The 16,013-nt window shown below is 42.4% G+C and overlaps 1 protein-coding gene and 1 pseudogene across 3 annotated transcripts in view; both read right to left on the reverse strand.

Annotated features, from left to right (window-relative positions):
* Window positions 1–1,472: 1,472 nt before the first annotated feature.
* On the reverse strand, window positions 1,473–2,268 carry LOC112812375 (V-type proton ATPase subunit D pseudogene; annotated as a pseudogene).
* A 5,822-nt stretch (window positions 2,269–8,090) lies between these two features.
* The window catches only part of NCMAP (non-compact myelin associated protein), a 40,875-nt gene continuing 32,952 nt past the window's right edge, over window positions 8,091–16,013 (reverse strand). For all 3 annotated transcript variants that reach the window (XM_025857179.2, XM_073903168.1, XM_073903167.1), the window contains 3 exons: window positions 15,058–15,143; window positions 12,010–12,094; window positions 8,091–9,757 (listed from right to left, as the gene is read on the reverse strand). In XM_025857179.2, the coding sequence (XP_025712964.1) occupies window positions 9,616–9,757; window positions 12,010–12,094; window positions 15,058–15,136 (306 nt within the window). In that variant the 5' untranslated portion in view covers window positions 15,137–15,143 and the 3' untranslated portion in view covers window positions 8,091–9,615. The remainder of the gene's footprint in view (window positions 9,758–12,009; window positions 12,095–15,057; window positions 15,144–16,013) is intronic.

Genomic DNA, 16,013 nt, shown 5'->3' on the forward strand with positions numbered 1-16,013 from the left:
GAGAGAGAGAGAGAGAGAGAGAGAGCATGAGAGGGGGGAGGGTCAGAGGGAGAAGCAGACTCCCCGCCGAGCAGGGAGCCCGATGCGGGACTCGATCCCGGGACACCAGGATCATGACCTGAGCCGAAGGCAGTCGCTTAACCAACTGAGCCACCCAGGCGCCCCAAGGCAAAGATTTCTTAAACAGGATACAAAAAGCACTAATTATAAAGGAGAACATTGGTAAATTGCCATTCAGGTTAAAAAGTTATTTTCATTAAAACACACCATTAAGAGATTTAGAACGGCAGACACAATAGAGAAATAATAGAGAAAATCAATGAAACCAAAAGTTGGTTCTTTATAACAATTAATAAAATTAACAAACCTTTAACTGAACTGATCAAGAAAAAAGAGAAATACTCAAACTACTAACTCAGAAATGAAAGAGGAAACATCATTATTGATCTTTCAGAAATACAAAGAATTATAATACTACAAAAAATTGTATGCCAACAAACTAGCTAACCTATATGGAATGGACAAATTCCTAAAAAGCCACAAATTACCAAAACTGACTGAAGAAGAAATATAAAATCTGGATAGATCTACAACAAGTAAGGTGACTGAATTAGTAATAGTAATTTTAAAAAAATCTTTCAACAAAGAAAAGCCCAGACCCAAATAATCAGAAGGTTTTTTCACTGGTAAATTCTACCAAATGTTTATTTTTTTTATTTTTGAATCATTTTACTGTTTATACCATAATCACATGAAAATTGGCAGAACTCCCATGACAGACCGGACAGAGACCTGTCATGCAAGGCAAATAGTGAAGGTTTCATAAAGCTGGAGAGAAGTACCAGGGTTCCACAAGATGGCCGCAGAGATCCCAGACAACAGTGTCACGGTGTCAGTGTCGGAGCAGGTGGGAACAGAGGCGGCCATGGCCATAGCTGGCCTGAGGCCACTGCTGTTTCCCTTTTTTTTTTTTTTTAAAGATTTTATTTATTTATTTGAGAGAGAGAGTGAGAGAGAGCACATGAGAGGGGGGAGGGTCGGAGGGAGAAGCAGACTCCCTGCTGAGCAGGGAGCCCGATGCGGGACTCGATCCCGGGACTCCAGGATCATGACCTGAGCCGAAGGCAGTCGCTTAACCAACTGAGCCACCCAGGCGCCCTGCCACTGCCGTTTCCTGAGGGGGATTTCCTAATATGCTTGGTAAGCAGATCACTTGAACAGATGTACATGGAGCAGGGTACTGCTTCTGCTGAATAAATTCTACAGGTTCCTGGGCAGGGGCTACAAATCTCATGTGATAAATGGTTGCTGAATTAGGATTTTGCAAAGGCAGTCCCATAACCAACATCCAGGGAAATTTTACCACCAGTGAAATTCTTAGGCCAAAAAATAAATAGCCACACATACCAAAACTACACACCGTGAATTAAAATGGTGCCATGTTAGGGCTTATGAAAGAACCAGAGCAGGAGAGATTATTCAAGCAGAAGATCCTCATCCTTCTCTTAAGCCAGAAGATTAGCAGGCTCCATCACCTCACCAACTGTCCTCCATTGCTCCACGTCCTTCTCAGATTTTTCCTCGAGAATCTTTTTCTTCTGTATTTTCTTTAATCTACAGAACTCTTCTCGCTCTCTCTCATCCAGCTCTGTGATGATAGAAGCAAGGGTACGTTCAATCCGGGGAATGATGATGTGTTCAATGGCATTGACACGCCTGTTGGTTATCTTGATGGCTTCATCCAAAGTAACAAAGGAAGTCTGAAGCGAAGCTAGTTCCACCAGTAACTCCACTGCTTTGGCGTAGTTCCCCTTTAATTTCGCCAACTGCTCCCCACCTCGGGCTAAACCAGTCAGTTCATAACTGTCAGTTCCTTCATGATAATGTTCAAACACTGGCAAGGTAACACCTGCTATGTTATGTTTCTTAGCTTGGATCTTCACTTGGGCTTTACTTACATTTTGGATGACTGTGCTGAAATCCCCTGCTGTGAACTTGGCCTCAGCAAGTGAAAAGGCAACTTCTCTCATCACTTCACCCATCAACATTTTAGTCTCTATTATCTTCTTTAAGATCTGTCGAAATCGAAGAGTTAAGGCATCAGATTTTTTCTTCAGGAGGTTTCGACTCGTCTGTGCTCCTTTTAATCGAGCTTTCATGATGGTCTGTGCCATGCGCGAGGGAAAGATTTCAATTCATTCTTTGCCTGACATTCTGACAATGACAGTTTGGCTCGGATCCCCGGCCGGGCAATCGAGGCTGCCCCAGCCACAGGGTCTTCCTCTAAGGGAGTCAGCCTCTACCAAATGTTTAAAGAATTAACATCAACCCCTTTCAAAAAAAAAAAAGAGGAAACACTTGCCAACTCATTCTATGAGGCCAGTATTACTCTGATACCAAAACAGACAAAGACGTCACAAGAAAATTATAGACAAGGGCGCCTGGGTGGCTCAGTTGGTTAAGCGACTGCCTTCGGCTCAGGTCATGATCCTGGAGTCCCGGGATCGAGTCCCGCATCGGGCTCCCTGCTCAGCGGGGAGTCTGCTTCTCCCTCCGACCCTCCCCCCCTCACGTACACTCTCTCTCTCTCTCTCTCTCATTCTCACTCTCTCAAAATAAATAATAAATAAATCTTAAAAAAAAGAAAAGAAAATTATAGACAAATATCTTTTAGAGTATAGATGCAAAAATCCTCAATAAAATATTACAAAAAAAAAATCTAGCAACATATAAAAAGGATCTTATACTAGGACTGAAATTTATTCCAGCAATGGGAGGGGAGGTTGGTTTAACAAATGAAAATCTATCAATGTAGTATATGTACCATATTAATAAAGTACAAAAACAATATGATCATCTTATAGACGCAGAAAATCATTTGACAAAATTCAACTCCCTTTCTTGATAAGAACACTTAAACTAGGAATACAGCTAAATTTCCTCAACCTAACAAGGGCCAGCTATTGACGCAGCTAACATGATACTTAGTGGTGAAAGGCTGGTTATTTTTCCCCTGAGATCAGGAAGAAGACAAAGAGGTCTGCTCCTAACATTTATATTCAAAATAGTACTGGAAGTTCTAACCAGAGCAGTTAGGCAAGAACAAGAGATAAAAAGCATCCAAATTGTAAAGGAAGAGGTGAAATGGTCTCTTAGTCACATGACATGATTTTATATGTAGAAACCCTAAAGATCTTACACAAAAACTATCAGAGCTAACAAATCCAGCAAAGTTGCAGGATATGCAGTCAACACACAAAAATCACACTAGGAATTTATAACCTAAAAAGGAAATTAAGAAAACAATTTTATTTATAATAGCATCAAAAAGAATAAAATACTTAGGAATAAATTTTTTAAAAAGAGTGTAAGACTTAAATAATGCAAACTACAAAATTTCACTGAAAAAAATTAAGGAAGACCAAAATAAATGGAAGGGCATTCCATGTTCATGGATCAGAAGACTTAATATTATTAAGATAGCAATACTCCCCAAAATGATCTATAAGTACAATGTAGTCCCTATCAAAATCTCAGCTGCCATTTTTGAAAAAGTGACAAGCTTGTACTAAAATTCATGTAGAGATGTAAGGGACCCAGAATAGCCAAAATATTTTGAGCAAGAGAAAAAAAAAAAAGAAGAAGAAGAAGAAGAAAGAAAGAAGACTGGACAAAGTTGGAGGACTCACATGTCCAGATTCCAAAACTCGCTACATATCAAGACAGTGTGGCATAAGAATAGAAATATAGATCAATGAACTAGAATTCAGAGTCTGGAAATAAATCCTTGTATTTATGGTCAATTAATTTTTGATAAGGGTACCAAGACAATTCAATGGGGTTAAAATAGTCTTTTCAACAAATGATGCTGGGACAATAGGATCTCCACATGCAAAAGATGAAACTGGTTCCCTATCGCACACCATGTACAAAAATTACTTCAAACTGGGTCATATATGTAAATGTAAGAGCTAAAACTATAAAACTCTTACAAGAAAACATATGAGTAAATATTCATGATCTTGGATTAGGCAATGGTTTCTTAAATATGATACCAAAAGCACAAGTGACAAAAGAAAAAAAATAAACCGAATTTCATCAAAATGAAAAACTTTGAGCTGCAAATGTGAAAGTGAATGAAAGTAAAAAGGCAAACCACAGAATGGGAGAAAACGTTTGCAGATCATATATCTGATAAGGGACTTGTAACCAGAATATATGAAGAATTCTTACAAGTCAACAGTAATAACAGTTTAAAAGAACCCAAATAACCCAATTTAAAAATAGGCAAAGGATTTGAGTTGGCATTTCTTCAAAAGTGATATAAAATGGCCAATCTGCATATGCAAAGATCGTCAACATCATTAGTCGCTAGGCAAATTCAAACTGAAATCATCATGAGATACCATTATATAACCATGAATATGGCTGTGATAAAAAAGATGGACAATAAAATGTTAGCAAGGATGTGGAGCTGTTGGAACCCTCATATATTGCTGGTGGAAATGTAAAATGGTCCAGCCACTTCAGAAAACAGTTTGGCATTTTCTCAAAAGATTACACAGAGTTAGGGATGCCTGGGTGGCTCAGTGGGTTAAGTGGCTGCCTTTGGCTCAGGTCATGATCCTGGGGTCCTGGGATCAAGTCCCACATTGGGCTCCTTGTTCAGTGGGGAGCCTACTTCTCCCTCTGCCTGCAGCTTCCCCTGCTTGTGCTCTCTCTCTCTGACAAATAAATAAATTAAAAAAAAAAACAAAACGGATTACACAGAGTTATCATATAATGCAGTGATTCCATTGCTAAGGTACATGCCCAAGAGAACGGAAACGTATGCCTACACCAAACTTGTACATGAATGTTCACCACAGTATTATTCATAATAGCAAAAAAAAGTAGAAACAATCCAAACGTCCATCAGCTAGATAAACATACCATGGTATAGCCATATAATGGCATAATATTCATCCCCAAGAAGGAAGGGAGTACTATTTCAGGCTACAACATAGATGAACCTTGAAAACATTACGCTAAGTGAAAGGGACTAGTCATAAAAGGCCACATATTGTCTGACTCCATTAATATGAAATGTCCAGAATAGGAAAATCCATAGGCAAAATGTAAATTAGTGGTTGCCAGGGTCTGGGGAGGGGGATGGCTATGGGAAGTATCTGCTAATGGGTATGGAGTTTCTTTTGGGGGTGATGAAAATGTTCTGGAATTTGATTAGTGGTGATGGAGGCACAGATCCATGCCTGTACTAACAACCACTGACTTGTATATTTTTAAAGGGTAAACCTGATGTCATGTAAATTATATCTCAATAAAGTTGTTATTAAAATAAAGGTAAGCCACAGCATAACAAAGACAAAAGACATATCCAGAATGTATATAAAACTCCTACAAGTCAATAATGAAAAAGGAAGACAACCAAAACCAAAAAAAGGGACAAATGGAAAAGTAACTTTACAAAAGATAAAATAAAGGGCCAATAATCATACAAAAGGGGGGGGGCACCTGGGTGGCTCAGTCGGTTAAGTGTCTGCCTTTGGATCAGGTCATGATCTCAGGGTCCTGGGATGGAGCCCCGTGTACGGCTCCCTTCTCAGCGGGGGGGAGTCGGCTTCTCCCTCTCCCTCTGCCCCTCCCCCCCACCCGCTCATGTTCTCTTTCTCAAATAAATAAAATCGTTAAAAACAAAACAAAAAACATATGAGAAAGGGACCAGTTCCACCAATCATCAGGGAATTCAATTAAAACCATCATGAGAGATCACTATGGGCACATCAGAATGACTGAAATGCAGGATTCTGAAAATACCCTAGTGTTAGCGAAGAAATGTGGAGCAAGATGAACTCCCTTACGCTACTGGGGGGGTGGGGGATGTAAGCTGGTGCAACTATTTGGCACTGCTGACGGAGGCCTATATCCATATACTCTGTATATTCCTCAACTGGTAATATTCCCCACAGAAATATGTACATGACCACCAAACTTTTTTTTTTTAAGATTTTTATCTATTTATTTGAGAGAGAGAGAGAGCATGAGAGCGGGGAGGGTCAGAGGGAGAAGCAGACTCCCCGCTGAGCAGGGAGCCCGATGCAGGACTCGATCCCCAGACTCCAGATTCATGACCCGAGCCGAAGGCAGTCGCCCAACCAACCGAGGCACCGAACTGTTCTTAGCAGTCCTACTTGTTACAGACCCAAACTGGGAACAACTTCCACGTGCATCAAACAGTAGAGTGGATAAACAAAATGCATCACGTGATGAAGATGACCACAATGAGCGTGAACGATCTTCAACTACATGTGACAATATGAACAAATATTACAAACGCCATGCTGTGCGACAGAAGCCAGAAGCAAAAGAGTTTACACTGCGATTCTACTTCCAGATAAAAGTGTTCTAGGGAGGTAGAAGTCAGGACGCTGGTTACCTTTTGTGGGACATGAGGAGGGAAGGGGGAGGAAAGGAGCTTCTCGGATGCTGCTAATGCTCTTTCTTCATCTTCATACTGGTTACACAAGTGAGCTCAGTTTGGGCGCCTGGGTGGCTCAGTTGGTTAAGCGACTGCCTTCGACTCAGGTCGTGATCCCGGAATCCAGGGATCGAGTCCCACATCGGGCTCCCTGCTCAGCGGGGGGTCTGCTTCTCCCTCGGACCCTCTTCCCTCTCCTGCTCTCTGTCTCGCATTCTCTCTCTCTCATATAAAAAAACAAAAACAAAAAACTGAAGTCAACTCAATGAATGTTTGATTTAAGTCTCTTTGTTTTTAGACATTTTTCTTTAGATGTTTAATATCTTTTATTGAATCAGTGGCCAAATAAGGTGGCATCTGCTCAGTTAGGAAAGGCTCCTGTCAGAAATGAAATCCTCCACCGTGTTGCAAGACCCCTGTCCCAGGAGACCGGCGGCAGATTCCTTGAGAGTGGGGACCATGACAATGTGTTTAGTAGCACCTCAACTTGCACATAGGAGCCCTTAAAGGATGCTTATTATCTTCTTTAGCTAAAAAACAAAACACTAAAACCCCCTTCTTGGCCTCCCCTTACCTCTTTGCCTCTCCCCCCTTCCACTTCCAAGCTTTCATTTAGCAAAAGCACATATAACAAGGGATAATTCCTCTAGTAATTCCAGGAAGATTCCAGTATGGGCAGAAGAGTTTGGTTTTAGGGCTGGAACATTCCAAACAAAAACAAAAAAAAAAAAATTTTTTTTTTTTTTAAAGCAGAACCCTTTTGGGAAACATATCTATTTGGGGCTTGAGTCCGTCAGGAAATAGCTTTCCCTGGTTGGATGGCATTCTATCCCTTGCTCCCTGGGCATAAGGGTTATGGGAAATGAAACAGGAATCCTTAGAGCTTTGATGGGCTCAGAAAGGGGTCCTTTGGCTCCAATCCTGGGAGCCCAAAGGAGGCTACCGAAGTGGCTTTGCCCCTACTGTCGGTTTGGAAGCCAGACTCCTGACCTCTGCTCAGACACATGGACAAGCCTGTCCTCCTGCTGTTCGGCCCATAAAAGAATCCATGTTCTTTGAGCCAAGATGTTAGGGAAGAATGTGGTACAATGGAGAGTGGGACTTTGGAGTCAAAAATGTGGGTTTGTGTCTTATCTTTGCAACTTAACTGGTTGTGTGACTGTGGACATGTACCTTTCTCTTGGAATTTGCAATTCTCACCTGCAAACAGAACAAGTAATTCCTCCCAGGGTTATTGGGAAAAATATCTGATGAGATTATTCATGTGAAAGCATCTTGCCAAGTACCTGGTACATGGTGGATATTTAAACACAGGAGGGAGAAGAGATGTTTGGGTAGGAAGAATTTGCCAGTATTTTTCCAGACATATCCAAGCGAGCATTTTTATAGTGGGATGACGTGGCTCTGTGACCCTGGGCCAGCTTTCTTATCTTCCTGGCCCTCAATTTCCCCTCAGAAGAGATTTCTGCCTCCAAGAAGAAGGGACCCCTAGAATTTGAGGTTAAAGGTCAGAGTGTGTCACTTTCTGCAACAGAGTAAAGATTTATTACCTTGTTTCCAAGATACCTTCAATTGTAAGGTACATAACAGCTTTTGGAGAGAGAAAAAAAAATTTTTTTTTTAAAGATTTTATTTATTTATTTGACAGAGAGAGAGAGAGAGAGCACAAGTAGGCAGAGTGGCAGGCAGAGGGAGAGGGAGAAGCAGGCTCTCTGCTGAGCAGGGAGCCGGACCTGGGGCTCGATCCCAGGACCCTGGGATCATGACCTGAGCCACCCAGGCGCCCCCGAGAGAAAAAAAATTTTAAGACAAATTCTGATTTCGGAATCATCAACATGTGAACAAATATGTCTTGCAATTGAAGAAATACCGTAACAATAATGCTGGCTCTCATTTATTAAGCATTTGCTGAGTGCCAGGTACCACCCGAGCTCCTCTACCTACCAAGTCCTTGACTAATTAAAGTAAGTCTGGGAGTCTTATGGTTAGCAAACCCAATATGGAGTGCTCACGTGACTCTTCCAAGGCCACACGACCAGGAGGTAGGGCTTGGAAGGCAAGCCTTCTTAATTTCAAAATGCTTTTCTCTCTCAATAGATTGTTCTCCGGGCTAAGGAGATAAAGAGATCAGCTCCGTACAGAGAAATGGTTTGCAAACCTGGTGCTTTAAATGTGCCCTGAATCTCTGCAAGGTCACCGGGAAGGACACAGGTAACACAAACAGGGTTGTAATCTTATCAGTCTCTAATACTGGTCCTTGGAGGGAAGGTGTGACCTGGAGAGAGGGGATTGCTCAGAATCCAAACAGAGGGAAGCTAAGAAATGAGACTGAGTTAGGCTTAATCCAGCCCCAAAGGGAGAGGACAGGCTCTGACCAGGTCACACCTTGACCTGGTCACATCTGACCCGCTCCTGGCTCGTTCAAGGCCCGAGGACACCGCAATAAGCTTTTGCCGTAGAGGCCATCATTCCTCAAGGTCACCCTATTCCTTCTCCTCTGACTCTTTGCTAATGAAGGAGAAACCTTTCGAGAAGAATTGTCTTTCCCATTACCTTTCTTAAAGACGGAGAAATCTGCTGACCGGTTGTCATGAGCTAGCTAGTGGTCATCTAGTACAGGAACAAGTTATAAATTAACAGGTTGGTTTTTTGGTTAGTTAGCCCAAGTTAGTTCCCCTGTGCCTGATGAACGGCATTGAATATTTTGCTCTGCAAAACTGTGGCTATAGCACTGATTCCTATAGGACCTCAGTGGTGATACTCTCGGGAGCATGCTCTGACCCCTGACTCCTGACCAGAAGACTCCTGGGTTGTCTGTCTAGCAATTGTGTTTGGGGGAGAGAGCCACACTCACTTCAGTGGATTGCCGGCATAGCTCTACCTCATCAGAGCACAAACAATGTCCCACAGCTTTTTGGAAGGGTGGCAGCAGGGACATGGACACAGCTAGGGTGGGGCGGGGCAGGGCAGGGTTGGGGGTTGCCTGAAGCATCCAGACTTGCATGAGATGCCCCTTGTTGACCCAACCGGAAGGAACTCGTAGTGAAGCTGCCAGAGGAGATATGCGCTTCTGGGTCTTGACTGGAGAAGGCTCTTTGGACGGTGGCCAAGATAGCACCAAGGTTGGGGGGGGGAGGTCACCGAGTCTCCACGTGGACGTCAGCGGGGCTGAAGGTCACGGTTGCAGGGTGTTGATTGCTGTTGCTGTTCGGGCCCAAGGTAGAAGGGGAGGCTGGCTTGGGCCCCTTGGGCTCCAGTTCCCGCCTGGTCCTCATTTTCCTGGAATGAGATACGCATGCATGCTTGAGTCTTCCACCTTCTATACCTTATGTTTTTGGCTCTGGCAAGGAGATTAACGTAGATCATCATTAAATAACGTTGCTTGATTGCCACCCACAGAATTTTACAACTGGAAGGAATCTTAGACATCAGCTAGCCTGACCCTTCCATTTTTTTGTGTAACTTAGGTTAGATATTTAATTTTATTTTATTTTTCCTGCTAATGAATGAGTAAAGTGTCAGGTGATTATATTAAAGACAAAATGAAGATACTATGAATTTTTTTTTCTGTTCAAAGTTGTAGTGTGAATTAAATTTTGCAGTTTCATTATACTTGCCAAGTTGATTGCTAGAAATATTTAAGAACTTTTTGCATAGTTGAGAAGAGAATGGACTTAAAATGTATATCCAATCTTTCATTTCATATGCCAGAAAATTCAATGACTATAACAATCATTAATTTTAACAACTACATGAAATTTCATCTTGTTGACCTAACATAATATATATATATATTTTTAAATTTCAAATGCTCAGAAAAGTTGCACAAATAGTAAAATTAGTACCTGAGCACCCCTCGTGGAACAATTCACTGATTACCAGCAGTCTGCCACATTTGCCTCTTTCTCTCTCTCTTCATTTACACACGTGTACATCTACGCACATACATATACACAGAGTGTTTTTTTAAATCCTGAACTATCTGAGTCAGTTGCAGATGTCATGCCACTTCACCCCTAAATACTCCTCAAAACAAGGGTATTCTCCATGCAACCATCACTCAGTTGTCCCACTTGGAGAGCCTTCCATTTTAAAGATGACAAAATGGAGGCACAGAGAGGTTAAATAACTTGCCTCCCTTTGAGAGACCAAACACCGAGCTCTGGTCTCTCAGTTGCAGCCCAGGCATCATTGTAAACAGGGTGGCGTGGGTAGTCTCCATCCAAATTACAACCTAGGAAAGGGGCTCAGAGCTCTGGCAACGATGGACAGGAATGAAGGGCAGACACTATGGTTGGACGCCACTTCCTGGTCTGGGACGGATCCAAATGGTAATACCCTCAGAATTGTAAAAATAACTTATTAAGTGCTGTTATTATTATTACACATAGTGGTGGGAGTATTTTCTTTGAAACCACATGTACTGGGTTTAAATCCCAGCTCTGCCACCGAGGCTGAGTAAACTTGGGCTTGTTGGTTTATTTCCCAGTGCGTGTTTCACTCCTACAAAATTGGGGGATATAGAATTACCCACCTGGTGGGGTTGTAGCGAGGATTAAATGAGTTAACACATACCAGGAGCTTAAATTGATGCCTGGCACATAGTAAGAGATCAGTATATGTATATAATATATGTGTACGTTATATATACATTTTAGATACATATATAATATGAAACATACATGTTTTATAAGTAACATTAACATTATTATAAAAACAATGCATGTTTGCACCTCCTCAAAATAAAGACATACAGGGGTCCCCCTGTAAAAACCAACCAAGCAACTAGCAATTCCATCATGCAGACACACTGGTTGTTAACACCTTGCCATGTAGCATTTGAATCTTCCTTGGTTGTGTGTGTGTGTAACCACGTGTATAATTATAATGTACATATCCTCTTTGTAAACTTTGCCGATACATTGTAAACAGCTTTCCTCATCAATAAACACACTTCTACAATATCTTTTTTTTTTTAATGGCTTCCAAGTCTTCTATGATGTGGTTGTGTTTATAGTCTATTTTGATTTCTTGCCTGGGAAGAATAACTTTCTAGTACAGTTGTGACTTAGAGGTGGTAACACAACATTTATTCTTTATGCAATCACATGATATTATTTCCTCCTATTTGGTCCCGGAAAGTGGAGCTGGGGGTACAGGCATTCCAGTATTTGTCACCCCAAATACTCACGTGGTCTGCTCGACACAACCTAGCAGACTCCCTGAGATTAAAGGATTGGAACATATTCCTTTATGACTGTATGTTACCTTACCGCAGTGCTCAAGGCCATTAGCATTGTCATGATGATTACTATATTTAACAACTACCTCTGCAGGTACAAAAATATTTGGTTACCATGAAGTTCCTACAGGAGAACAGATGTCAAAAAAGGACCCACAAAGGGTTCGAGCGTTGGACGACAGCCTCATGGGTCCTGCGGGGCACGTGGCTGGCACCCACAAGAGTTAGTTGGCATTCATTCAGATATCAACGAAGGGACAAGAGCCTCAGAGCCCAGGGCATCCCATACCTGTTGTACATCTTCAGCAGGATCAGAACCACGGTGAAGATGATGATGACAACTACCACAATGGCTGCAACAATGGCTCCAGAACCTACGAGGAGAGGCGTGGGAATGGCAAACGTGTAAACTGAAATGAAGGGAAGCATCCAGAGACTGGGAGGGGGACCTCCACCCGGCACTTCCCATCCTCACTGGATCGGGTGCGGAGAGGACGTGCTGTCCTGGCACCCTGCCTACTGACCCCAGGACAGAGACATATCCAGAATGGCGGGGCACCCCTCCCCACAGCGGGGCTTGGAGGGTGGTGTCCTCAGCACATCACCTGCCCAAATCCTGTCTCAGGCCATCCTGTTGTTAATCAGTCCTAACACAGCGTCCAACTTCCTTTGTGAAACAGGCAAGCAAAAGGCCCTTGCCTCTTTGTGATGATACAAAGTAACATGTAATTTTGTAGCTAATTTTGAAAATACAAATACGAGCAAAAAAAAAGGAACTCATTGCCCCAGGAACCACTGATCATCTACACATACATACTTTCACCAATGTCATCATGTATACGCACGTATGCGTATTAAATACCTATCTACTCAACATTTTTGAGTAATTTATTAATCCTATGTCTGAAAATCCACCTTAAGGAAATAGTCATAGAAGTGTAAAATACGTATTTGATAAAAATGGAACCATGTTCCATACAGTTTTACAACCATATCCCAATCATCTTTCCATGTAATTACATTGTTTTTCATGACTTTGATGGCTATGTAGTCCCCCATTGTTTGGATGTGACATAATTTGTTTACCAATTCCATGTTGAGGATATTTATGTTGTTTTCAATTTTATACTATGAAAAACAAGGCTATAATGAATGTCTTTGTGGCTTAATATCTCAGGTTCTAATTTCAATATCAGCACTCGATCTCCTTGGCCACCTCTAATTCCACCTTCAAAATCAACGTCCTTGTGGGAATTGAAATTGAAAATACAAAAAAACCATATGCCGGGGGGGGGGTCATACTTTAAGCCAATCTATTTGATTCTGGGGTGTTTATCTTAGGGAATAATCCTAAATACAGAAAATGCTGTATGAATGAAGATGTTAGTTACAATGTTATTTATATTCTAAACACGGGAATGGTTCAATAAGGTATGGCATGCCTACCTCATGAAATATTACCCTATAGTTTGAATGATTTGTGGAAAAGAGAATATGATATTATGTACACACCCACATATACACATTATGTTGCAACCATTAAAGTATGTGCATACAAACATAATGTTGAGTAAAAGAAGCCAGATATAAAAGGGTGTGTACGGTATGGTTCCATTTCTATAAAGCTCAAAACCAGGCAGAACTAATGTCTGATAGGAGAAGTCAGAACAGCGATTCCCTTGACCAGGTGGGGGACAGTGTGGCAAGGGGCGCTGGGACGCCTGGGACCCTAGAGGTGGTCTGCTTCTTGACCTGCGGGCTGGTTACCCAAGTATGTTCATTTTGTGAAAATTCATCCAGCTGTGCACTATGATTTGTGCATTTTTTTGAATGTATGTAATGCTCTTACAAAAAGGTTTACTGAATAAAAACAAGAACAAAACTGTGTCCAAATATTCACAGGAAGAAAGCCTGGAAGGAAAGAAAAAGGGGGTGGGGTGGGAATCCATTATGGAATAACTTGTTTTTTGTCTCCGTCCTAGGGAGTCCTGTGATGATGCTTTAATCCATGGTTTTTTAACCTTGTCTGGATAACCCTTTGCTGTGGGGACTCTCCTGTGCCCTGTACAACATTTAGTAGCATCTCTGGCCTCCACTCACTAGGTATCATTAATACTGCTTCTTCCTCCCCACCAGGTGTGACAAGCAATAGTGTCCAAACGCTGTCAAATGTCCCCTGACAGTAAAGTGGCCAGATAAGGTACCGGATACCTATTTAAATCAGAATTTCTGAAAAATAATGAATAATTTTTGGGATGTCTCAACTATTGCATGGCACGTCCTTATACTAAACAAACACTACTTCCCTTAAATTCAAATTTAACCGGGTGTTCTGTATTTTATTTTCAAAATCTGGCAACCTTCTCTAGGGGGCAGAATCGTCTGGTTGAGAACCACTACTTTTAGTTAAGTAAAAGTAGAATTATTCCCATCCTGCTGACGGAGATTCGATCTACCCTGCATTTCCCTTCAGAACTGTTCTGAGCTACATCAGCAGGGCTCTGGAGGTCTCCCCAACCTGGCAAGGAGCAGGCTGACACACGGGACCCTGTCCCAAGAGTGATCCTCTCTAGGTCTCCATGAAGACACACGTCCTGCCAGTAGTCGGCTTCCTGCCAGGACCACGGTCTGGAGCTGTTATCACTGGGGAAACACTCCATGTCGGGAGGCCTGTTCCATGTGCACGGGTATGTGCCAGACCAACAAAAATGACAGAAATGGGCCCAACTTCCCCTAACATGATTAATTGGTTTTCTGAAGGGTGGTTGTTAAGTTTTTCCTTCCGGGGACCCCTTGCTCCTGGCAAACGTCTCCCCAGGACTACTCCCACCTACACTCATTTACTCCTTTGTGAATTGATGGGATGTTTTTGCCTTGCAAAAATAGTATGAATCATATGAAAGTAGTTACATTTTAAGGTGCTTCATTTAGGGACATCTTACAGGAGATTCAACTGTCCGTTGCCCTCTAGACCCCAAAACTCCCTGATGGTAATAGCAGTTATACCAGTAATGATCATAATAATACTCATTAGGTAGTTTGTGTGCATCGAGGCTATTCTAAGCTCCTTACATGGATCATCTGGTTTAGTCCTCACACCATTAAAGTGTGTGATGTTAATGGTAGTTTCATTCATATCCCCAGCGTACAGACGAGGAAACAGACACAAAGTAGTGAGGTCATGTGCTCAGGGTCACAGTGGGCATATGGTAGCAGTGAAACTGGGACCCCGGCAGTCTTATCTCCAGAAGCCACGCTCTTGACTTCTACACCAGGAGCTGATCACAGCCTTCGTCCCACCATCCCTCCCCTGGCCGCCAACCCAAGTTGGCCTTACTCTTGTACAGGAAGTCTTCTCTGGTGGTCACGTTCAAGGAGAAGAAGGTAGTACCCCCCAAAGGGGTGGCTGTGGTCATCTCGATCCTGGCAAGAACAAAGACGAAATTTCGTTTAACACCAGAGTGAGCTTTACAATGTCTGTATGATGCCTCTTTTGGTCTTTACGTGGATGACTAGAGAAGAGTCAAGCAGGTGGCTTTTCTTCACGGCAAGTAAATACGAGGCCTTTTACTATCTACTGCGGAGAATTAAAAATAATGTCTGACATTTGTAAAGAACTTCCTTGTTCACAGCAGTTTAAATTAACTCAACAATATTTATTAAATTTTTCCTAACTAGGTATCACCCAGAATGTCTAAACTGGGCTTCTAGAAACTGTGTGAGGGAGGCTATGATGGTCGTTTTACTGAAGAAATTGAAGTCCCTAATGCTTCATGGAGCCCCGAGTTTGAATTTAACCCAGGACATCCATCTCCTGTGCTGGTGGGACTGTCAGCGTCTCACAAGGATGCCTGAAATGATGCTTCTGCTTTCAGAAGCTTTACAATCCAAGGAGGCAAACGTAAATAAGTAAATAAGCAAGCAGATGGAAAATTTAACTATGTTATTAGGCAGTCAGTGACATAAGCCATCCCTGGGCTGTGAAGAATGGCTTCAAGGAAAAGCTAAATTTGCACGGGCCTTGAGGGATGGACATGGTTTGGGATGGCAGGACAGAGAACAAAGGCCAGGCTGCACAAAGCCCTCAGTGGGAAGACAGACGCTGCATGCTGAGCGTCTGCCAGGCACCAGGCTCTGTCACGGGCACCTTCACACCCCGTATCCGCTCACCCGTTAATCTTCTCAGTCACCACATTTTACTGCTGAGCAAACTGAGGCTCAGAGTGGCTGAGTGAAGGGACAAAAGTCACACAGCAAGGAACACATAGAGCTTGGACCCAAACACATGCTCTG

The sequence above is a fragment of the Callorhinus ursinus genome, unplaced genomic scaffold (assembly GCF_003265705.2).
Source record: "Callorhinus ursinus isolate GAN/ISIS: 27379988/994484 unplaced genomic scaffold, GSC_fseal_2.0 scaffold18, whole genome shotgun sequence".
NCBI classification, from domain to species: Eukaryota; Metazoa; Chordata; class Mammalia; order Carnivora; family Otariidae; genus Callorhinus; species Callorhinus ursinus.